The following is a 19,737-nucleotide window of genomic DNA, read 5'->3' on the forward strand; positions in this document are numbered from 1 at the left end:
TTACGCTCTTTCCAATAAACTAAATATAATATTTTAGACAAACGTTTTGTTTCAAATTACCCCCCCCCATTTTAAAATGTCTATTAAAATTTTAATAATTAATTTATGTGCCAAAATTTTCTATATCACAAATTGAAGATAAAAGATCAATAAAGAAAATATTCTAATTTGAAACAAAAAAAAAGAGAATATCTTTTTGGAATTTACCTGTAAAGTCCAAAGTGTAAAACCTTTTTTTTTAAATAAAAAAACACGTTGATTTTTTTTTTTTAAAAGAAAACTCATGTTATGCTTACATTGTCAAGTAAATACCAGACGCTGACGGCAGATTTTTCTATTTCCTTGAATGTTTTCTTTTTTTTTTTTTTTAGATAGTAAAAAAAAAAAAAATATTTCGATAAAGAAGTATTAAAATATATCAATAAAAAACTCGTGTATTTCATTAAAAGAATTTTTTAAAAATTCAATGAAGCCGATTTTTTGTTTTAAGGGAAACACTTATAAGTGAATGTGCGTTACCTTTTAACTATGGAGGATGAAAAATACTAATTTTGGTTAACACACGCAATAAAAAAGAGACATTATTTATTTGGACGAATCCGTATTTCATAAATTTCATTTTAGCAGCAGCATCTCTTTACAACTTCGTGCAAAACACGTTGCGAAAATGCGATTTTCTACGACCCTCGCTTTAAAAATCCTTTTAGTTAAAAAAATACATGGAATTTAAAAGATAAATATGGATAAATTCTTAACAATGAAGAATGGAACTACCCATTTAATAGTACATTTTTTAAGTAAGTAATTTTTGGCATTTATACATATACATATATTTATAAGCAAGTCAAAATATGTTGATTTTTTTTATTTTTTTTTAAAAGAAAACCGCTTAAAAACAAATATTGCATAATTTGCTAATAAACCTGGTATTTTTTTTAATTTGGTCTTTGCTCCTTTAATTGAAAAAAAATTAGGGTTTGAATTACATTTTTCAAGTAGTTATAAGCTTCGAAAAAAAGTAAGTTGAATTATTAAAGTTCTGATCATCATTTTTAATGCCCACTTTCTGATACACCTAGCGGTTCACTCTGTTAAATATTTTGGCATACTGTGCCGGTTATTCTCGTTCTTTTCTGCATCTACACATCGCTGGGACGTCTTGATTCAGCTGACTGGTCTAAGTATCAAGCGAACTATGGAAACTAAATGGAGTAGTCGAGCAGATACTGTAAATGATGTGGTAAAAAAATTATTGGAAGTCGTCATTGTCCTGGAACAGCTCACAGAAGAAGGAGAAAATACAACCACAAGATCAGGTACATCTTTAATTCTCAACTTCGTATTGTCGTTTCCATTTCTTTTATTTCTGAGCCTTTGGAAAACTAATCTCCCCGAAATCAAGGATACCCAGAAATATCTCCAAGAAAAAATATTTTACTTGTTTGAAATTTATAACAAATATATTTCGGAGCCTAACCCTAACCCTAACTCCATCCTTAACGTGTTGTTTTCTCCGAAAAAAAATATTTGTTATAAATTCAAACAAGTAAAATATTTGTTTATTTCCTAATACTTCGTTGTGATTTGGTTTGAAGCGCATTTTGATGCGTATTTTATTTTAGTCAAATTAAAACAATATTTCTATATGGAACTCACACCCTTGACGTTAATCTCGCATTACCTACACAGTATTCCAACATTTCAAAATACAACAACTCAAATACAACACGCGGCTCTTTACAAAGACTTTTGTTATATTCTATATATTGTTGGCGAGAAATACGTATGGTTGAAAAACGAGAATACGATAACTGAGCAGATTGAAATATATTTATTTACCACAAATCAGATGAGGTATTGTTGAATCCTTCCCGGCATCTATAATAGCCACAGTAAAGTCTTGTTAAGTTGTAAGGGTCGTCTAGAGGCGAGAGCAGGGTTTAGAGACGGCTCGTCTGTTATGATGTGGTTGTTCCGTGACGTGGGTTATAGGCGCGGCTTGTTTGATTGTGACGTTGTGGAGATAACGCGTGATATGGCAACTATCGAATAAACACAAAAGCACACAATAAAATACTTTTCACTTGTGAATAGAAGATCCCGCAGCGCAGCGGCTGTGATTTTTTTTTCTGTCCGGCCATGTGTTGCCTTTTTTTCTTCTTCTTTTTTCTTTTTCCCGGAAGTGTCGCCCGGACTACCCCGCAGATGTTCAAAATCCCCTTTTCTCCGCACTCGATATGACAAAAACTTCCGTTTCTCGCATCAGGGCAAGATTTCATCTTGTAACACTTTCCTTTCTCCAACTTTACAACATGGCAAGGAAGGAGAAAAAAAAGAAAGAAAACAACATACTGAGGATGGAGTATTGCTCCGGAATATATGTGTTATAAATTTCAAACAAATAAAATATTTGTTTATTTACTAATATTACGTTGTGATTTGGTTGCAAGCGCATTTGATACGTATTTTATTTTATTTTATTAAAATTAAATCAACGTTTCTATATGGAACTAGTACCCTTGACGTTAATGTTTACATAGTTATTATTCAAATTATTGAAAAAAAATTAAATTAAATAAAAATTTAAAAAAGGAAAATTGTGTAAACATTAGTTCAATGAAAATAAATATTTTAAGAGCTTTTTGGAATTTTGAACGTTTTAACAGGTTGTCATATGCCAGCAGTGAGAGTGGCGGCAAAACAGATAATCATACGACAGTGGGGGAGGGAACATGTAAATATATGCCAGCGGGAGGGGGACAGGTTAATATATGCCAGTGAGGGGAGGGCACATAATTATATGCCAGTGAGGGGAGGACACGTAATTATATGCCAGTGGAGAGGGGCAAATTTTACGACTGCCCCGAGCAGCAAAAGCTGATGCTACGCCACTGCACATACACCATCTAATATGTCTACATAATTCCTACTGGTACATATATAGAAAACGCAGCCATTAAACCAGATATAATGATTTGGGACAGAGCGAATAAAAAAGCGACCATAATAGAGGCCAGTGTACCCAATGATGCAGGCAATAACAGAGCTGAGAGGGAAAAGATAATAAAGTATCAAGGACTTATAAAACAGAATTGGAAATTAAAAGACGTTTTAATTATACCAATCGTTACTCTTCTGTATGACAATAGATCCACTCAGCAAGCTCCTGAATAACGATCTGAGCGCCTACAATTTGCGTCAGGGGCGCCATTGAGATTCAAGCAAGAAAGTAAACCATCTGCTCTTCATGGATGATGTTGTATGGCAGCTCTGACACGGACCTGCACCAGCTTCTGCAGGTAGTACACACTCCAATGACATCGGAGTGAAGTTTGGTCTGGATAAATGTGCCAAGTGTTTACTCAGAGCTGGGAAGAAGATCCACACAGAAAATATGCAGCTTAATGAAGACGTTGACATCAGGGATTTAGAAATACCTTGCCATTGAAGCAAATGACAACATACAACATGCCAAGATGAGGGAGAAGATATGTAAAGAGTATGTACGCTATGTGAGGAAGATCTGCAAAACACAGCTTACAAAAAAAAAATAAAATTACTGCCGTCAACCAGTTTGCCATGCCAGTAATAACATATAGTTTTGTATCATTGACTGGTCACAAAAATGCATCAACCGGTTAGATGTCAAAACACGGAAGCTACTAACACTTCATAAAATAATATATAGAAATCAGTGTCTATCAAGACTGTATTTATCCAGGGAAGAAGGAGGACTAGGACTCTCAGAGATCAACCACCAACATAGGGCAAAAATGTTGAGCACAGACCACTGAGAAGCTCCCAGAAGAACATCCTCTCAATGGTATATCAACATCAAGAGACAAGAGCCAGCAGAACAACATCAGTCACCCAGCTGGCCAAGCATTTTGGTCAGGGCTGGCTCACAGATTAGGCTGAAACACTAAACAAGCCTGTCACAGAAATAGCAAGAAAGAGTCTGCAGAAATATACAGAGACCTTCCAAAATAGGAACCTTGGAGAGTGGGACCAACATCAGGGTCCAAAGTATTTTCTTGGGGAACTCTCCTAGGAATACATAGACAAAGAAGTGTCCTTAGACCGGCTCAAAAGCGGATCCTTCCACCATGATCAGGAAAAGGTTATCATAGCTGCTCAAGACCAGGGCTTGATGACCAATGCATTCAAGAAGATGGCAGGTCTTAGTAATGACAACAAATGTAGATTCTGCCACACGGAATTCGAAAGTGTGAGCCATCTAGTATCAAGTTGTAAGGTTCTTTTAGGGGATGGCTATTGCACAACAAAAGATGGTGGAGTATGTAAATACATCCACTGAACCATCTGTAAAAAATTAAACATCCAATGTAGCAGCAAATTCTGGGAACATCAACATGAAAGAACAGTTGGAAAAGGCTTATTATGACCATGTAATCCCTACAACCATCTACCTTGAAAATGTTGCTGTTAAACCTGATATAGTTTGTGGAAATTATCTTCCACCATCTTTCTTTCCTTTTTCTTTCCTTCTTTCTCCTGTTTCGGTTCTTCCTTTCTTTCTTCTTACCCCTTTTCCTACCCCCTTCCCTAGCTTCCCCCTTTTTTTACGTCACCTGACTCCCTTGTGCCCGTTGATTGGATGGGACGTTTTCGTGCTAAATTGAAGACGTGTGTGATATTTTTGAGTTAATTCGACAGCTGTGGAGAAGGCGTCGTCGAGACAAGTATCGAAAGTATCCCTTCTCGGATAAAAAGGGACGCCTGGAAATTACTAAGGCGTTGTTTGTACAACTCTGTCTTGACGAGACATTAAAGTCGTTGAAAAAAAAAGTACCAAGAGAAGAAAATTCGCCGCTGAAAGTTTTCTAAGACACTTGAATTCTGAATATAATTATCGAGATAAAGATAATTGAATTTTGAGAAGAAAATACGCCGCTGAAAGTTTTCTAAGGCACTTGAAAACTGAATATAATTATCGAGATAAAGATAATTGAAGTTTTGAAAAGAAAATTCGCCGCTGGGAAGTTTCGAAGATACTTGAAAACTCAAATATATTCTGCCTCCTTGGAATTTTAACCTTTGCAAAAAGGACTACGGAAACGAATTTCCAGGAAAGGGACTGTCAAAAAGAACTTTTAAACAACACAAACTCAGAAAGTAAAAGCCCCAACAAACGAACTTTCCAAATGTTCCATTCGAAAATGGGCGCCCAAAAGCTTCCAGTAAGTGCTCCCCTCCTTTTTTTCTTTCTTTCTTCCTCCTCCTCTATCTCTCTCTCCTTCTCTTTCCCTTCATTCGGTTACTACTACAAGATTACTTGTAAGCCAGATGGACATTTTTGGCAGCCCATAGAGGTCACGAACTTTTCCTTTTGATATCATATTTAATAAATTCTATTTCTCCTATTTTTCTCTTTTTGTTTGTTTTCTTCCTTAAGTTTCAGAGTTTAGTAGTAACGACTAATTGATTAAGAAGAATTACCTTCCACGGGAAGAAGTGGATAATAAAATTTCTTCAAGTTATATGGAATAAGTCAGAGAGAGAGTTGCAACCTTGGTTAAAGTGAGTGTGCCTAATGATGGCGGTCTGAACAGAGCTGAAAGGGAGAAACAGACCAAATACCAAGGTCTCGTGTATTATATGAAAAGAATGGCCTTTTCCTTTTTACGGAGAAATAAACTATTTTTTGTCCTTTGCTTGTGGTTCTTACGTCATATATTATTTATTCAAACACACATAAACAATCCGTGGTATTTACTAGTGGATGTATTGCTAATTTAACTCGGTCCCTTGGTATTAAAATGATTTGCTTGTCTTGGCGGCTGAATCTCTCGAGACTAGCTACATTGATGAGATACCGGGCTTCCATAAAACAGCAGCGTTCCGTTACAATAGCTCAATTGAATGAATTATTCAATTGTATGACAACTAATATGTTACACCAGTCTTATTTTCCGATACACACATCATATTTATTGCCCACATTCTAAAAACACATGATTATATAATTTAAATCATTGCTTAAATATCATCTTAGGATATGAATATATGTATTTAGTATTAAGTTTTCAATAAGGAATTAAACAATAAAGTGTGTGTAGCCTACTTGTTATCAGTATATTTGTATGACTAAGTTAAATGTGATTACCGAAAATCAGGGGTAATTCTGACATGTCACAATCTTTATTTTGGAGAGTTCATACTGCTCTACCTTAAGTAGATTTATTTACAATGTGATAGTATAACTGCTGTACTATAAGTTTATTGGCATTCTCCATACTTATGAAACATTGAATAAATTTAATAAACATATTTTCAATTAAAAACAGTATTTTTTTTTAACTTAGTCGGGAACACTATTACTATCATTAATAATAGAATATTAAAGGAAATAAGAAGCATAACCAATGTTTTCCTATTAAAAATCGACGCACCTGAGATGAAATGAACATTTAAGTAATACTATATAAACTATCAGGCCGCCCGGTACTAAAATATGCTTAAATATAATATTTTGATTAATGCAGATTTCGTATTATTGTTATACTAGCCTGGGTGCCCGGAGTTGTTTGGAGGTGTGTGTTGAGCCAAAAAAAAGAAAAAGAAAAAAAAATGGTAGTAGGCAGGCAGGATCGAACTTCTACCCTGAAGGAGGAAAAGAACGTGAAATAAAACGTGACATATTTGCTGTTGCGCCCATCGCCAAACCGAAAGTCATGAATGTTTAAATTAAGGCTAGTGAATCGAAAAGAGGAGATGACTTTTGAAAATATCGGCGAAAAAAGCGACCCCTCCCTGTAGAAAAATGCACAGTTGAAGGTTAACGTATAATTGTTTTTAGCCAATTTCTCTGATATTTGTCGTCTGAAGGAGCCCGCTTCAAAACGATACCGATCACGTAAAAATCGGTCGCCTCTGTCGAAAGTTTTAAGCATACATACATACATACATACATACATACATACATACATACATACATAAAAATGGCTTCCTTAAGTCTTGACAGACTACGGATGCTCACTCTAAGGTTGCCTGTGCATGAAATTTTTGTGGCAAGAATTGCGCAATACCGAATCACACCTTTCCTGAGTCGAGATTGTTGAATACCAGTGGCAAGTGGAGGTTCAGGACAACTGGAAACAATGCCGAGATAAGCGGAAAGCACATACAGTGCCTCGCCTTCCCAAATGGTCACCCACCTAGTACTGGTCAGGCTCAACGTTGCCATCTTCAGTGATCTGACAAGAAGCAGTGTGATGATGTCGTACATACATGATGATTGCAACGTCTTGTCAGACGAGTGCCACTCCCTCAGACATTTAAAATCCATGAGCCCAAATGCCTGAGGGAATATCTATACAAATATGATGTTACAGAGTCTTAGCTTTGTACGACAGCTAAATCTCTCTCTCGGTTCAAAATGTTGAGATCCAGCAACAAGCAAGAGCAAGATAGCCAGCAACAAATTAAACTGCAGACCAGCTTAATGCGAGTAATGGTCTTCCGTTTAATAGTTTTTTTTAAATCAGAGATTTGCTTCTCCTAGGGAGGCTGCCTTCACCACGGCTTACCGAAGCCCTCTCCACCCCAACACACATATATACACACACAAATATACACGGTGCTAGTTGGCCGTTGACCCAGAAAAAGAGTTCATTCGCCCTTTGGAAGGTCTTGTTTTTAATCCTTCAGGGAGACTAGTCGCCCTCCTCACCAAACAAGTCTGGTGGGGGAACCAGTTTAGTCACCGGTGACCCGACCATGAGGCAGGTAGTACTGGGTTACATGGTACCAGTAGCACATGACATGACATGACATACATACATACATACATTTAAACAGACAGGTGAGATTTATATTGTAGATGGTGAGGCTGCATAGAATTGGGTACATAGCGACGATGACGAGATAATTACTTGGGAAGTTCACATTTATAACAGTGCCAATAGATGTGAAGGGAGATGTGTAATGAATAGTTCTTTAAACACAGAGAGGAGATGCATTAATGATGACAGGGATACAATAAACACTTTGCAAGAAGGCTTCGTATAAAGTTGATTAAACAATGGGACAACATAATGATACATATCAACTTGAAAGACAAAAACATGACGACGAAGACAAAAGGCTTACAAAAAATCGACATTTATTCCCAGCTGGTGATCAGAATGATAAGAATCTGATGCCTGGCTAAATTACTCATTGTTTAGTCTTTTCCCCCCTCTCGCTTCTTAAAGGATCTTAGGCTAACTCTCTCAAAACTCTCTCTCCTTGAATGAACTCGAACTCTAACTCAACTGTCTTTGAACTTAACTGTTTTTCGAATCCTAACTTAACTGTATATATTAATTCTTTATTTATTTGTGACGTCAGAACGCGGTCAAACATGTGCATGGGGTTCACATGGACATTACATATGTTCTAACACGTGTCTTGGCAAGATAAAGGACATTCCTTAATTGTTCCATTATTCCTCTGACCAAAATTTATTTTCATTTTCAACCCTAAAAATGCAGTGCCACTTTGATGTAGGGGGCTACAATCAGGGCCATAAGTTGCAGGGATACTATGTAGGGAGTTGAGCAGCAAGGTGTCTGTTCACATTACATTTGAACTTTTGGATATCAGTACAGTTAGGAAATCAGGAACCCGGAAGGGAGTTTCAAAATCTAGCAGTTCTGGGAAAGAAACTATTAGAGTGGAAGGCTTTCTTACATCTACGAATTTCTACTGTGTAGGGGTGCGATTTTGCTGCTTATCTGGTTTGTCATGGGTTTTTATGACGAGGGGGTACAAGGGCTTGGAAGTTTGTCGGAGCATCCACTATTAAAATACTTGTAGAACAGGTAGAGGGATGCAACATTTCGTCGATGGGGCAGAGGCTGAAGCTCAGATGACAGTTCAGGGCCTGTCAAGTTTGCGACACTCTTTTGAACCCTGTCTACAAGCGAGAGACTAGTAGTACATGCTTCAACCAAAATATAATAACAATATTTCATACATGGGCGAATGGTGACCTTGTAGAGGTACAGGATACTTTCAGGCATAAGTAACTTTCTAGCACGGTAGTAGAGAGAAAGAGCCCATGTTCCTCGCAGCGGCCCTGGCAATGCTCTCAATGTATCTGTTCCAACTCATGTTCCCTGTGAATGTTAAGCCAAGAAGTTTGAATGAAGTACTTTCAGATAATATATCTTTAACCATGGCTATTGGAGGTTGAGAAGGATTCTTGTAATTATTGGAATGTGCTGCTGCTATCGCGCACAGAAATCACTTTTTCCATAGCTACCAACGTAATAGATGCACTGAAACTAAAGCTGCTTTCAGGTCTGCCAGCAACCACTGTAAAAGAGTAATAAAAAATGCAAGAGAGCTATATGCCCAGTCTTTGCCCTGTATTTAAGAATTCAGGTGATAAGTCATCTCCCTTTCAGTACAGACCAATAAGTCTCCTGTGTGTTATGAGTAAGTTGCTGGAATCCATATTAAATAGAGAAATAGTCAACCACCTCAGCAGGAATAACCTTCTTAGTGACACACAATATGGTTTCCGCTCTGCAAGATCTACCGCAGATGTGCTGACAGTTATATCCCACAGGATAAGTGAATCTCTTGACAAAGGCTTTCTTTCTAGGACAATTGCTCTTGACATATCAAAGGCCTTTGACAAGGTATGGCATAAGGGTCTACTTCACAAGATTTCCAGCTACGGTATAACGGGAAATGTTTTCTCAATCATTAAATCATTTCTCTCCGATAGGCTCATAAGAGTAGTGGTCGATGGACAAAAATCGGAGGCCTGCAATATAAATGCTGGAGTCCCCCAGGGGTCAATCCTGGGCCCAACTCTCTTCCTGATCTACATCAATGACCTCCCTAAACACATACTTAAATCATTCGTTGACATCTATGCTGATGACACAACCATCTACGGCAACACATCAAAAGCTGTAAATGACAAAGTTCTCTCTGATTCTCTGTCCTCTGATCTCGAGCGCGTGGTTCAGTGGGGGAAGATGTGGCTGGTTACCTTTAATGCATCCAAAACCAAACTCCTATCCTTACATCATCAACGCTCTGATCCCCATCTGGCATCAATTGTGATGGATGGCTCTCGTCTGGGTGAGGCCCCGTGTTTTGACAAGCTTCTGGGTTTGACCTTTACTCTTGATCTGAAATGGAACACATACATCAAGTCTGTTGCCAAGGTCGCTGGAAAGATGGTGGGATCCTTCTACTGCTCCAGAAGATATCTCACTACTGATGCAATTCTCTATCTATATAAAAGCCAAGTACGTCCAAGGATGGAATACTGTTGCCATATCTGGGCAAGAGCTGCTAAAAACAGCCTATCCTGCCTTGACAGAGTACAAAATAGACTTCTTGGCTTAGTGGGGGATGCCCTTTTCTCTACCCTGCAACCTCTCTCCCATAGAAGAGACGTTGCGAGCCTGTCCTTGTTTTATCGTTATTTCCATGGCAGATGCTCGTCTGAACTCCAATCTCTCACGAGAAACACCCGTCTAGCTGAATCCACTGTGAAAAATTTTCCCCACTCTATATCTGTGCCTAAATCAAAACGCGGATTCCATGAACAAAGCTTCTTTCTTAGAACTGCACGCCTGTGGAACTCTGTTCCATCTGCCTGCTTCCCTCCGGACTACAATTTGGATGTCTTCAAGTCCAATGTTAACAAATTCCTAATGAACCGCCCCCTTAAGTAAACACTTCAGCAAATCTCCTCACTAACTTAATGTACTTGCAATAACCCTTATCCCTGAGTGGCTTCCGGGCCTTGATAAGTGGTGATCAATGTGTAAAAAAAAAAAAAGAAACAAGCTTAGTCTTGGCAGCATTGAATGGGACCATCCATTTTTTTGTCCCCATTCCACTACAACTTGTATGTCTTTCTCCAGTGTTTCTACCATATCCTTGGACATGTGTTCATTATTTTCCCCTCGTGCTTGTGATAGAGCGTGTAGTCATAAGCAAATATATCCATCTCAGAGACACTTTTATCATGGAGGTCATTTATGAATATTAGGAATAATAAAGGTCCAAGTATAGACCTCTAAAGTACACCCGCATTTATATCATTGTTTAGATGTATTACAGATGAGGACAACCTGGATTCTTCTCTTATTTAAGAAGGATTTAATTATAGTAAGTATTCATCCAGTGATACCGTATGGTCTGATTTTCCCAAATATAGTTTTGCATGGGTTCGAATACACTATATATTAAGTTTCCTATCTATAGAACAAAAACTGAGAGAAGTTTGGTAGGCAAAATTTTCTAAACAAATATATATATATATATATATATATATATATATATATATATATATATAGAGAGAGAGAGAGAGAGAGAGAGGGTTTTGTGTTTACTATAACTATTTTACGTAAATATTATGCAAGTATAAATCATATAGAATATCTGGAGTAATATAATTACAATATAATAGATTATTATTTCAAAAGAAAACCGAAAAACCTAATAGAGAATTAATTAAAATGAATGTTTCAAAGACTATGTAAATTAGCTAGATCTTTTGCAGATATATATATATATATAATATAGCTTGCAAACATATATAATAAACTTGTATTTTCTTTTTAAATAGAAAAAGAATTTTTAATATAAATATCAATACACAAAATATCCCAAATTTATAGAATTATACACAAGGGAAAATTAAAGAATTGAACATATAAAATAAATTCGTAAATAATTTATTTTAATATAATAATAATAATAATATAATTTAATTTGCCAACGAAGTTTTCTTAGGAAAGCAAGAAAAAACAGAAAAATATCAACACATAATAATAGAGCAAAAAACAAGGGAGATAAATCTCGTGTGTTTGTTTCTTAATTTTATTTATCCAAGACAGATTTAATTTTTATACAAAAAGCAAGAACAGAAAACAAAAATGTTGTGTTTTTTTCTAAATTTGATTGTTTTACTTACTATTCATAGAATATTTATGGAATCAAAGATAAAATAACAGAAAACTTTAATTATTTTTACACATAGTTATATTCTAAATGAAATACTTTTCTTAAAAAGTAAAAAAAAATTTTTTTCAATACTAAAATAACGAGGATTTTACAGTAAAATCTTCAAGATATTCAGAAAGTCCTCAATATGCTCTGCAATAATCCAAATCATTGTTCACATAGTTTTCCGCTTAAAAAAGCAGAAATGATGTGAATTAAATTAACTGAGAAATTTTAATTTCTCATTCATCTATAATAAGAATTTTCTATAATTGTTTTAAAATTAATCGGTCATTCAAAATGAAATTTTGATTGATTCATGATTAACACATGGTCAAAATCGATGCATATTCTTAAATCGAAAAAGAATCTGAAGTGTTGTGATGTCGCTCTTACCATATGACTTCTAGTCAAGAGAAGGTGTACAGAAAATGCAAAGGAGTGTACCTATTTACAATGTCTCCCCACAGGAGAGAGTTGACACCAGGGTCGTTTTTTAAAGTGGAGAAAAGGTACAAAAATAAAAAATTCTCTCAGCCATAAAGGACTGCTCCTCCACCTAAAGAGAACAAGAAATGGAAGTGCAGCAGCGTCTGAAGAACAGATACTACATTTTGATCTTGGCCAAAAGACCAAGGGTTTGTAGGCAACACCTATAATTGGTAAATACGCTATGTCCTTATTCTTTTGTTAATAATGCAGTTACATTTTCTGTTTATTGGGCCTTCTCATGCAATATAACAGATTAGAGAACAAAGGATTCATATTTATTATGAATTAGCAACAAATCTACAGCGTCGTTAAAGAAGTGAAAGAGAAAATATAGAAGACGATTTCAAAAACTACGATGGAATTAATAAAATAGAAATTAAGCCACAACGAAGTGGAAAATTTAGAAAAAAAAACGTCTACTAGATTTTAGAAGCCTTCAATAAGTATGTCTCCATAAATTTCTTTTCTGGCTTAAAGAGGAATCAAAATCTCTACACACAAAGAGTTTCAAACCATTGTGTGTTCGTGTCACAATAAATTTGTTTTCGGATTAGGAAAATGGTTTCTTTACATTTTTAATAATGTTCTTTTCAATTTGTTTAAGCTGAAGATGGGCCAAGAATTCACATGCTTTCTTTTATCCCCAGATTCTGGCCATAAATGCAATTTTTTGTATCGCTTTTGCACTTGGTTCACCAGATCTATTTGTCAGATATATATATTCACGAGTCCAGTTGCTCCTGTTATTACTGGAATAATAGAGGTTTTTCATAAGATTCCAGTTTCTGTTTATGTATGACATTGGTATTTCCTGATCTTTTCCCCTCTCAGCTGTGTAATCCATCATTATTGACGACATTAACTTCTAAACTTGCTTTTTTCTCCTTGTCCCATATCACTAGGTTACGTTTTGTAGCTCCCTTTTCGATGTGCATAGCTGTAGAGATTGTATTGTCATAATGGATGGCGTATGACTTATTTTCGACTATTATTTCCAATATATATTCCCAGGACTTGCTGTTACATTCTATAGTCAACATTTTACAGACCACCCAAAAAAAATCTTTACATACTCGATTGTGTCAAATTGTATAGTAGCCACAGCCCAGCAGAACTTTATCTTATGATACTCTTCTGATCATAGTGAGGTTATCCGTTTTAGCAAATCTATAGAGCCATCTTTATTTTATAATCCTTGGTGAATTCAGGCGGAATATGCATGGCACGTTGTTGACTGGACAAAGACGTTAATTTTTCAGTGAAGGTTTCTATGAAGTGTGCATTTGAATATGCTTAATTAAATTTCCTTTCTCTCTAAAATTAGCATCACAGATTGTACAAGGAAATGGCTTCTCCCCAGTGTGTGTTCGCATATGCGACAACAAATTTGAATTTTGATTAAAAGAAGCAGCACAGACGGTACATGAATATGGTTTCACCCCTGTGTGTATTCGCGCATGTGTAACTAAATTCCCTTTTTCACTAAAGGAAGCTGAACAGACAGTACACGAATATGGCTTTTCTCCACTGTGTGTTCGCATATGTCTTATCAATTTTGATTTTTGAATAAAAGAAGATTCACAAACTTTACAAGAATATGGCTTTTCTCCAGTGTGTATTCGTATATGTTTAACTAAATGTGATGACGTTCTAAAAGTTGAGCTACACACATTACAAGAATATGGCTTTTCTCCAGTGTGTGATCGCATATGTGTGACTAAGTTCTCTTTAAGACTAAAAGAAGAGCCACAAACCTCACAAGAATATGGTTTCTCTCCAGTGTGTATTCTCATATGCTTAACTAAACCAATTTTCTGTCTAAAAGAAGCAGTACAGGTTGTACAAGAAAATGGCTTTTCACCAGTATGTATTCGGATATGTACAACCAATGTTGATTTATGCTTAAAAGAAGATCCACAAACTTCACAAGAAAATGGCTTTTCCTCAGTGTGTTTTTGCATATTTAGCGTTTTCCCAATGTGTGTTTGCATATGTGTAACCAAATGTGCTGACCTCTTAAAAGTCGAATCACACAGAGTACAAGAAAGTGGCTTGCCTTCAGTTTGTTTTTGCATACCTCCAACGTATGTATCTTTATGTGTAATTAACTAGGGACGTCTTGTAGTATAATTTTTTTATATATGGATAATTTTTTCTTACTAAAAAAAAAGCCAAACAACATGAAAAACGTAAGTATTCAAATATTTAATTTAAGTTGTCAATTATTCTTGTAGTCTCTTTGTCTTACAGGATTCTAAGACAAGGATTAACCATCTCTGACAGAGTATCACATTTATTGATGTTACTAGATGTAATATCTGATCAAGATTGATTTGCAGAGGAAACTATTCTAAAGCCTAACAATAGACAGTACAAACTTTAAATTCTTTCTCCAGTGAGTATTTACATATTCTGAAACAAAGTTGCTTTGTGACTAAATCCAAAGCTACACACATGACAGGAATATTGCTGGGTGCAGTCGCATATGTTTAAATGTTGGATTAAGTGGGACCAGAAAATCTACAAGAATCTGTCAAGAATATGGATTGTTCCAATCTTATTTTTTAAGCATACTGAAAAACTTGACTAATATTTAAAAAGAGAGACCAAAACTTTGGAAAGAAGATTGCTTGTTTGAATTGTTATGTTATATTTGTGGTATTAAGAAGTCCTTGAAAATATTAAAGCAAAACTTTCATGAAATCATTTTCTTTAAAGTTTGATGTTTTAGTCGTTTGAAACTTTAATATGATCAGAGATGAATTAGTTGTTCATAAAAATGGTATGAAAATATTAAAATTCCTCATGTGAATATTGGCTATAATCGATGTGAATTTACATCCACAATCAAATTTGCTTAGCTCCAGAAAATCCATATATTGTACGATAATATGATTTTTCTCCAATACATATTATTTCTATGGAACCAAAAGATTGGTTGTTTCGGGAGGTTTTATTTTTATGGCGCATAAAACTTTTTTTAGGCTTTACAATTATTTTCCAATACGTTATTAAGCTTCAAGTTCTTTATATAATCAAATATTTTTCACAGATTTTGGTTTGATTTACTTGTGTCGTTCTGTGGCATATTAGGCTTTTTAGGATATTTACTGCCAAATGCCGCAATTTCAGAAAAATAATTATGCTTCAAGTTCATAAATGCTTTGAATGCGTGCATACAGGTTTCAATAAATTTCTTTTTGGACCAAAAGACGAATCACAGACTGTATATGAATATGGTTTTATTTATTTATAAAGTTTAGTTTGGTTGTTTCGTGGATGAAAATATTTTTGTTTTTTACTGTGCAGAACATGATTGAGTCTTGCAAAAGGGAGAAGAAAAAGCATATATATAGTGCATTTTAATCCAGGAAGCTATTATCAGACAGTTTGATAGCACCAGTTGAACAGATGAAAAGGATCATACTTTCCGGTATAATATTCATTGAAATATTGTTTTTAATCTATTTGTGGTAATCTTATAATGTTGTTGGTTGCTATTATATTCAAAATATTTCCTTCATTGTAATCTTCGGCATTTTTCATCTTTCTTAACAGTAAAAATTCTCAATGGACGAACAATATTTTTTAGACAGGAACATCTGTAAAAATAGATGCAATTTCATTATTTACACTCCAATTCACATATAAGCATTTAATTTATTATAATCATCATAATTCTTAAATTTATCTTACCATCAAATATTTACTCAAACATATTAGATTGCCCAAGTGAGAAACAGAAGAGGTTTTATGCTATTGCTGTTATTAATATGATCAAGAATCTTGGTTTAAAATTACATTACTTTTTTTTTAATTTAATGGTTTAAAAGTCAAAAACAATTGCATTTTCTAAATAATAAACATTTATAAATAAACAACACATGTGCAACATAATAGTAAATACGCTGTAATTATTTTGGAGTACAAATTCAAAATTTAACATACTTCTTGGATTAACCTGATGAAGGTTCTGCTATTTACATTAGTAGAAACAGGTAAAAAGTAGTTTCTAAATGAATAAATAATCAATAATGGGCATAGATGTGCGCTTAGTATGGAAATAAAGTTACAATAGAAGGTGCAGTTTAACAGTAGTGTGTAAATGTTGAATGTTCTTCTGACAAACATTATACATTTAAACAAACTCATTCTTCATCATCTATCTTAACGTTCATCTCTGAACGCATAGAAAATCCAGTGGAAAAGACAAGGGAAGCTTAATATATGATAAACCTTTGACAGAATCTAGCATAAAAATTTTCTCATAAAAATTACATTGTACAATATTACTCGAGGAATTCTTAATATAATCAGATCGTTCTTAGACAAGAGAAAAATTTCAGGTTGGCTTCCATGATCTAATGTTCAAACAACATGATTTAAGCAAACTCATTCTATGTCAGATATCTTAATGTTCATTAAATGCTGTGGAAAAGGTAAGGGGAGCTTGATATGTTATAAGCCTTTTACAGTCTAGCATAAAGGTTTCCTCATAAATAATTACCTTGTCCAATATTACTAGATAAATTCTTAATATAATCAGATCGTTCTTAGACAAGAGAAAAAAATCCAGATTAAATTCCATGATCTAACCGTCAAATAACATGATTTATATCATGTGGATTTGCCTCAGAGGTTAACCCTTAGAAATTTATTTCTATTCACAAACAACTTCCCTGGTAAAATTATGTCCAGAGTGCATATATGTTTTGATGAAACCATGCTCTATAACAAACATGAGGGGAAAACGAATGTACACATATCAAAGGATATGACTAAAACTGTTACAATATATTTTTATTGAAATGGAGTATGATCCCGCACAGTCGGGAGATTCTATTTATAAACGATGCTGCTAGGAACTGACAAATCAAATTAATTCACTTCTGCTACCAACCAATCAGAAACCAGAATTGCTCCATAAATATTAAACCTTTCAGTAGCAATTTCACATATGTTTTCTTTGTGTCAACACGGGAAGAATCTTTAACTCTGTGGATTCCAACTAGAGAACTGTACACTGTGAACCAGTCACCTCCCAGGATTTGTGTAGAACAACAAACTATCTGAAACTAAACATGGCTTACTCTTCTAGAAAAACCTTAGAGAATTACATTTAGTCTCTAGTAGAAAGGGGATGTATATGGATTGTAACATTTATTGATGCTAATACTAAGCTTATTTCCTTCAACAATTACAAGAAAGAATTTCAAGAGCCGGTTGCCATGACTAATATGTTACCCGAGAGGACTTTGTTCAAACTTCTTGGCGTTACATGCACAGGATGGAACAAATTTATTGGCAACGTTTTTTGGAAATAAAGTGGGGTTCATCTACAGTTCTAGAAAACTACTCACACCTACCAGTATACATCATCACTGTTTACATTTATAGACAGTTCTGTAGATGTAAAGAAAGACTTAAGAATGTTTGTAAACATTATATTTCATGTTTGCTGTTTCTTGGGGCGGATACTTAATTGTGACACTTGTACATTTTAACAATCAAAATAAATTCTGTGTTTACATTTCAAGAGAGTTCCGTTCATGTAAGGAAAGACTTAAGAATGTTTGTTAAGATGCAAAAGTGTGAAAATTTCTTATCAACCTATGGGAACCGAACTCTTGTTTTTTTTTTTTTGTGTGATGGAGGTTATCTCATTTTGGGTTTCTATTATGAAACAAACAGATAATACAGTTAGAAAACTGGCGGGAACTGCTATGTCGAGTCAAGTCACACATAAAGGTGTTAAAGCTTTTAACATACACTAATTGATTGGTACAAATTAATGCATGGGGCAAGAAGTGAAATGCGTTGTGATGCTTTAGTAAAATTTATGTGGTAAAAACGTTTCTGTGACATTCAAAATTATAATTTTTTTAGCAACAGGTTTCTCTTTTATATCCGGTAAAATAAAATTTATATATCTATAAATGTGAAAGTGTCTGTCTTTCTGTCTGTGTACATTTCCCCTACACAATAACTCTGTCAATTTTCAGTCTACAGACTCGAAATTTGATATACAGTGTAGAGATTTGTTCAGCCAGAAATTTGGCAGTTAAGGGGTCAAAGTTCAACGATTTGACCTTTGAGAACTCTACCAAACTCCCCTGCCAAGTTTGGGTATAAACACTTGAAATATTAGATATAAGTTCCTTGCACATGGATTTAATTTAATAACTTGATTTGAGCCCAGAACAATAAATGTTAAGGGGTCATAATAGGAGTCAAAGTTTTAAAAAATTTGACCGCTTCGATCTCTACCAAATAGACAATTTCTGGTTTAAACATTTGAAATTTTACATAAAGGGTATTCAAAGATAGGGCAAGATTTTCAATCGGTTTGGGTCGAAAGTTTGAGCTACAAATATATAAATGTATGTATGTATGTTTGCATGTCTGCCTAAAACTTTCGACAGAGGCAACAAATTTTCACAAGATCAGTATCATTTGTAAGCTCGACTCTTCAGACGACAAATACCAAAAAACTGGCTAAAAACATTAATTTCTTCACCCTCAACTGGGCACTTTTCTACAGGAGGGGTCGCTTTTTTCACCGGTATTTTTGAAAGTCATCTCCTCTTTTTGATTGTCTAGCCTTAATTTAAACCTATGTCACTTCCGGTTTGGTGGTGGTCGTAACAGCAAAGATGTCAGGGTTTTTTTCTGTTCTTTTCCTCTTTTGTGGTACGGGTTCGAACCTGCCTTCCTACTACCACTTTTTTTGCTCAACACACACCTCCAAATAACCGGGCAATGCCAGGCACCCATGTTACTAAATATGAAATGTAAAGGTATTTTAGCTTAATTATTTTATTTCTTTTGTTTTGTATAAATAAAACAATTTCATTTGTATTGCATAAATATGTTTACAAAAACTTTTTTTAAAAATGCGGAAAAAAAAAACTTAAAAAGGAAGACGATATTTGCTTTGAAATGTTTTCTCAACTTACAAAAAAGAGCAAAATTAATTTTAATAAAATAAAAAAAAAATTTTGGTGAGGAATTTCTGCATTTGTACATTAGAACAAACATTCTCAAGTCTTTCCTTATGCAGACAGAACTCTTAAAATTTGAACACAGAATTCGTTTGCAATGTTTAAATGCACAGGTGCCAAAATAAAATGTACTGCCTTCCAAAAAATATTTAGGTCAATGTGCACTGATTTTCCAACTAAAGATTTACCTTTAGACTTTTAAGGATATATGGGGGTTATCTGGCCCGCTGTGAACGAGTATTGCCTTTAAATTTATTGCTGACAA

The 19,737-nt window shown here is 34.7% G+C and overlaps 1 protein-coding gene across 1 annotated transcript in view; it reads right to left on the minus strand.

Moving 5' to 3' along the window:
- LOC145269182 (uncharacterized) overlaps positions 1–19,737 on the minus strand; it is a 99,676-nt gene that overhangs the window by 72,095 nt on the left and 7,844 nt on the right. The window contains exon 2 of the mRNA XM_080124792.1: positions 13,741–16,073. Coding sequence (XP_079980918.1) covers positions 13,741–14,546 — 806 coding nt within the window. The 5' untranslated portion in view covers positions 14,547–16,073. The remainder of the gene's footprint in view (positions 1–13,740; positions 16,074–19,737) is intronic.

The sequence above is a fragment of the Euprymna scolopes genome, chromosome 45 (genome assembly GCF_053919585.1).
Source record: "Euprymna scolopes isolate OS-2025 chromosome 45, ASM5391958v1, whole genome shotgun sequence".
NCBI classification, from domain to species: Eukaryota; Metazoa; Mollusca; class Cephalopoda; order Sepiida; family Sepiolidae; genus Euprymna; species Euprymna scolopes.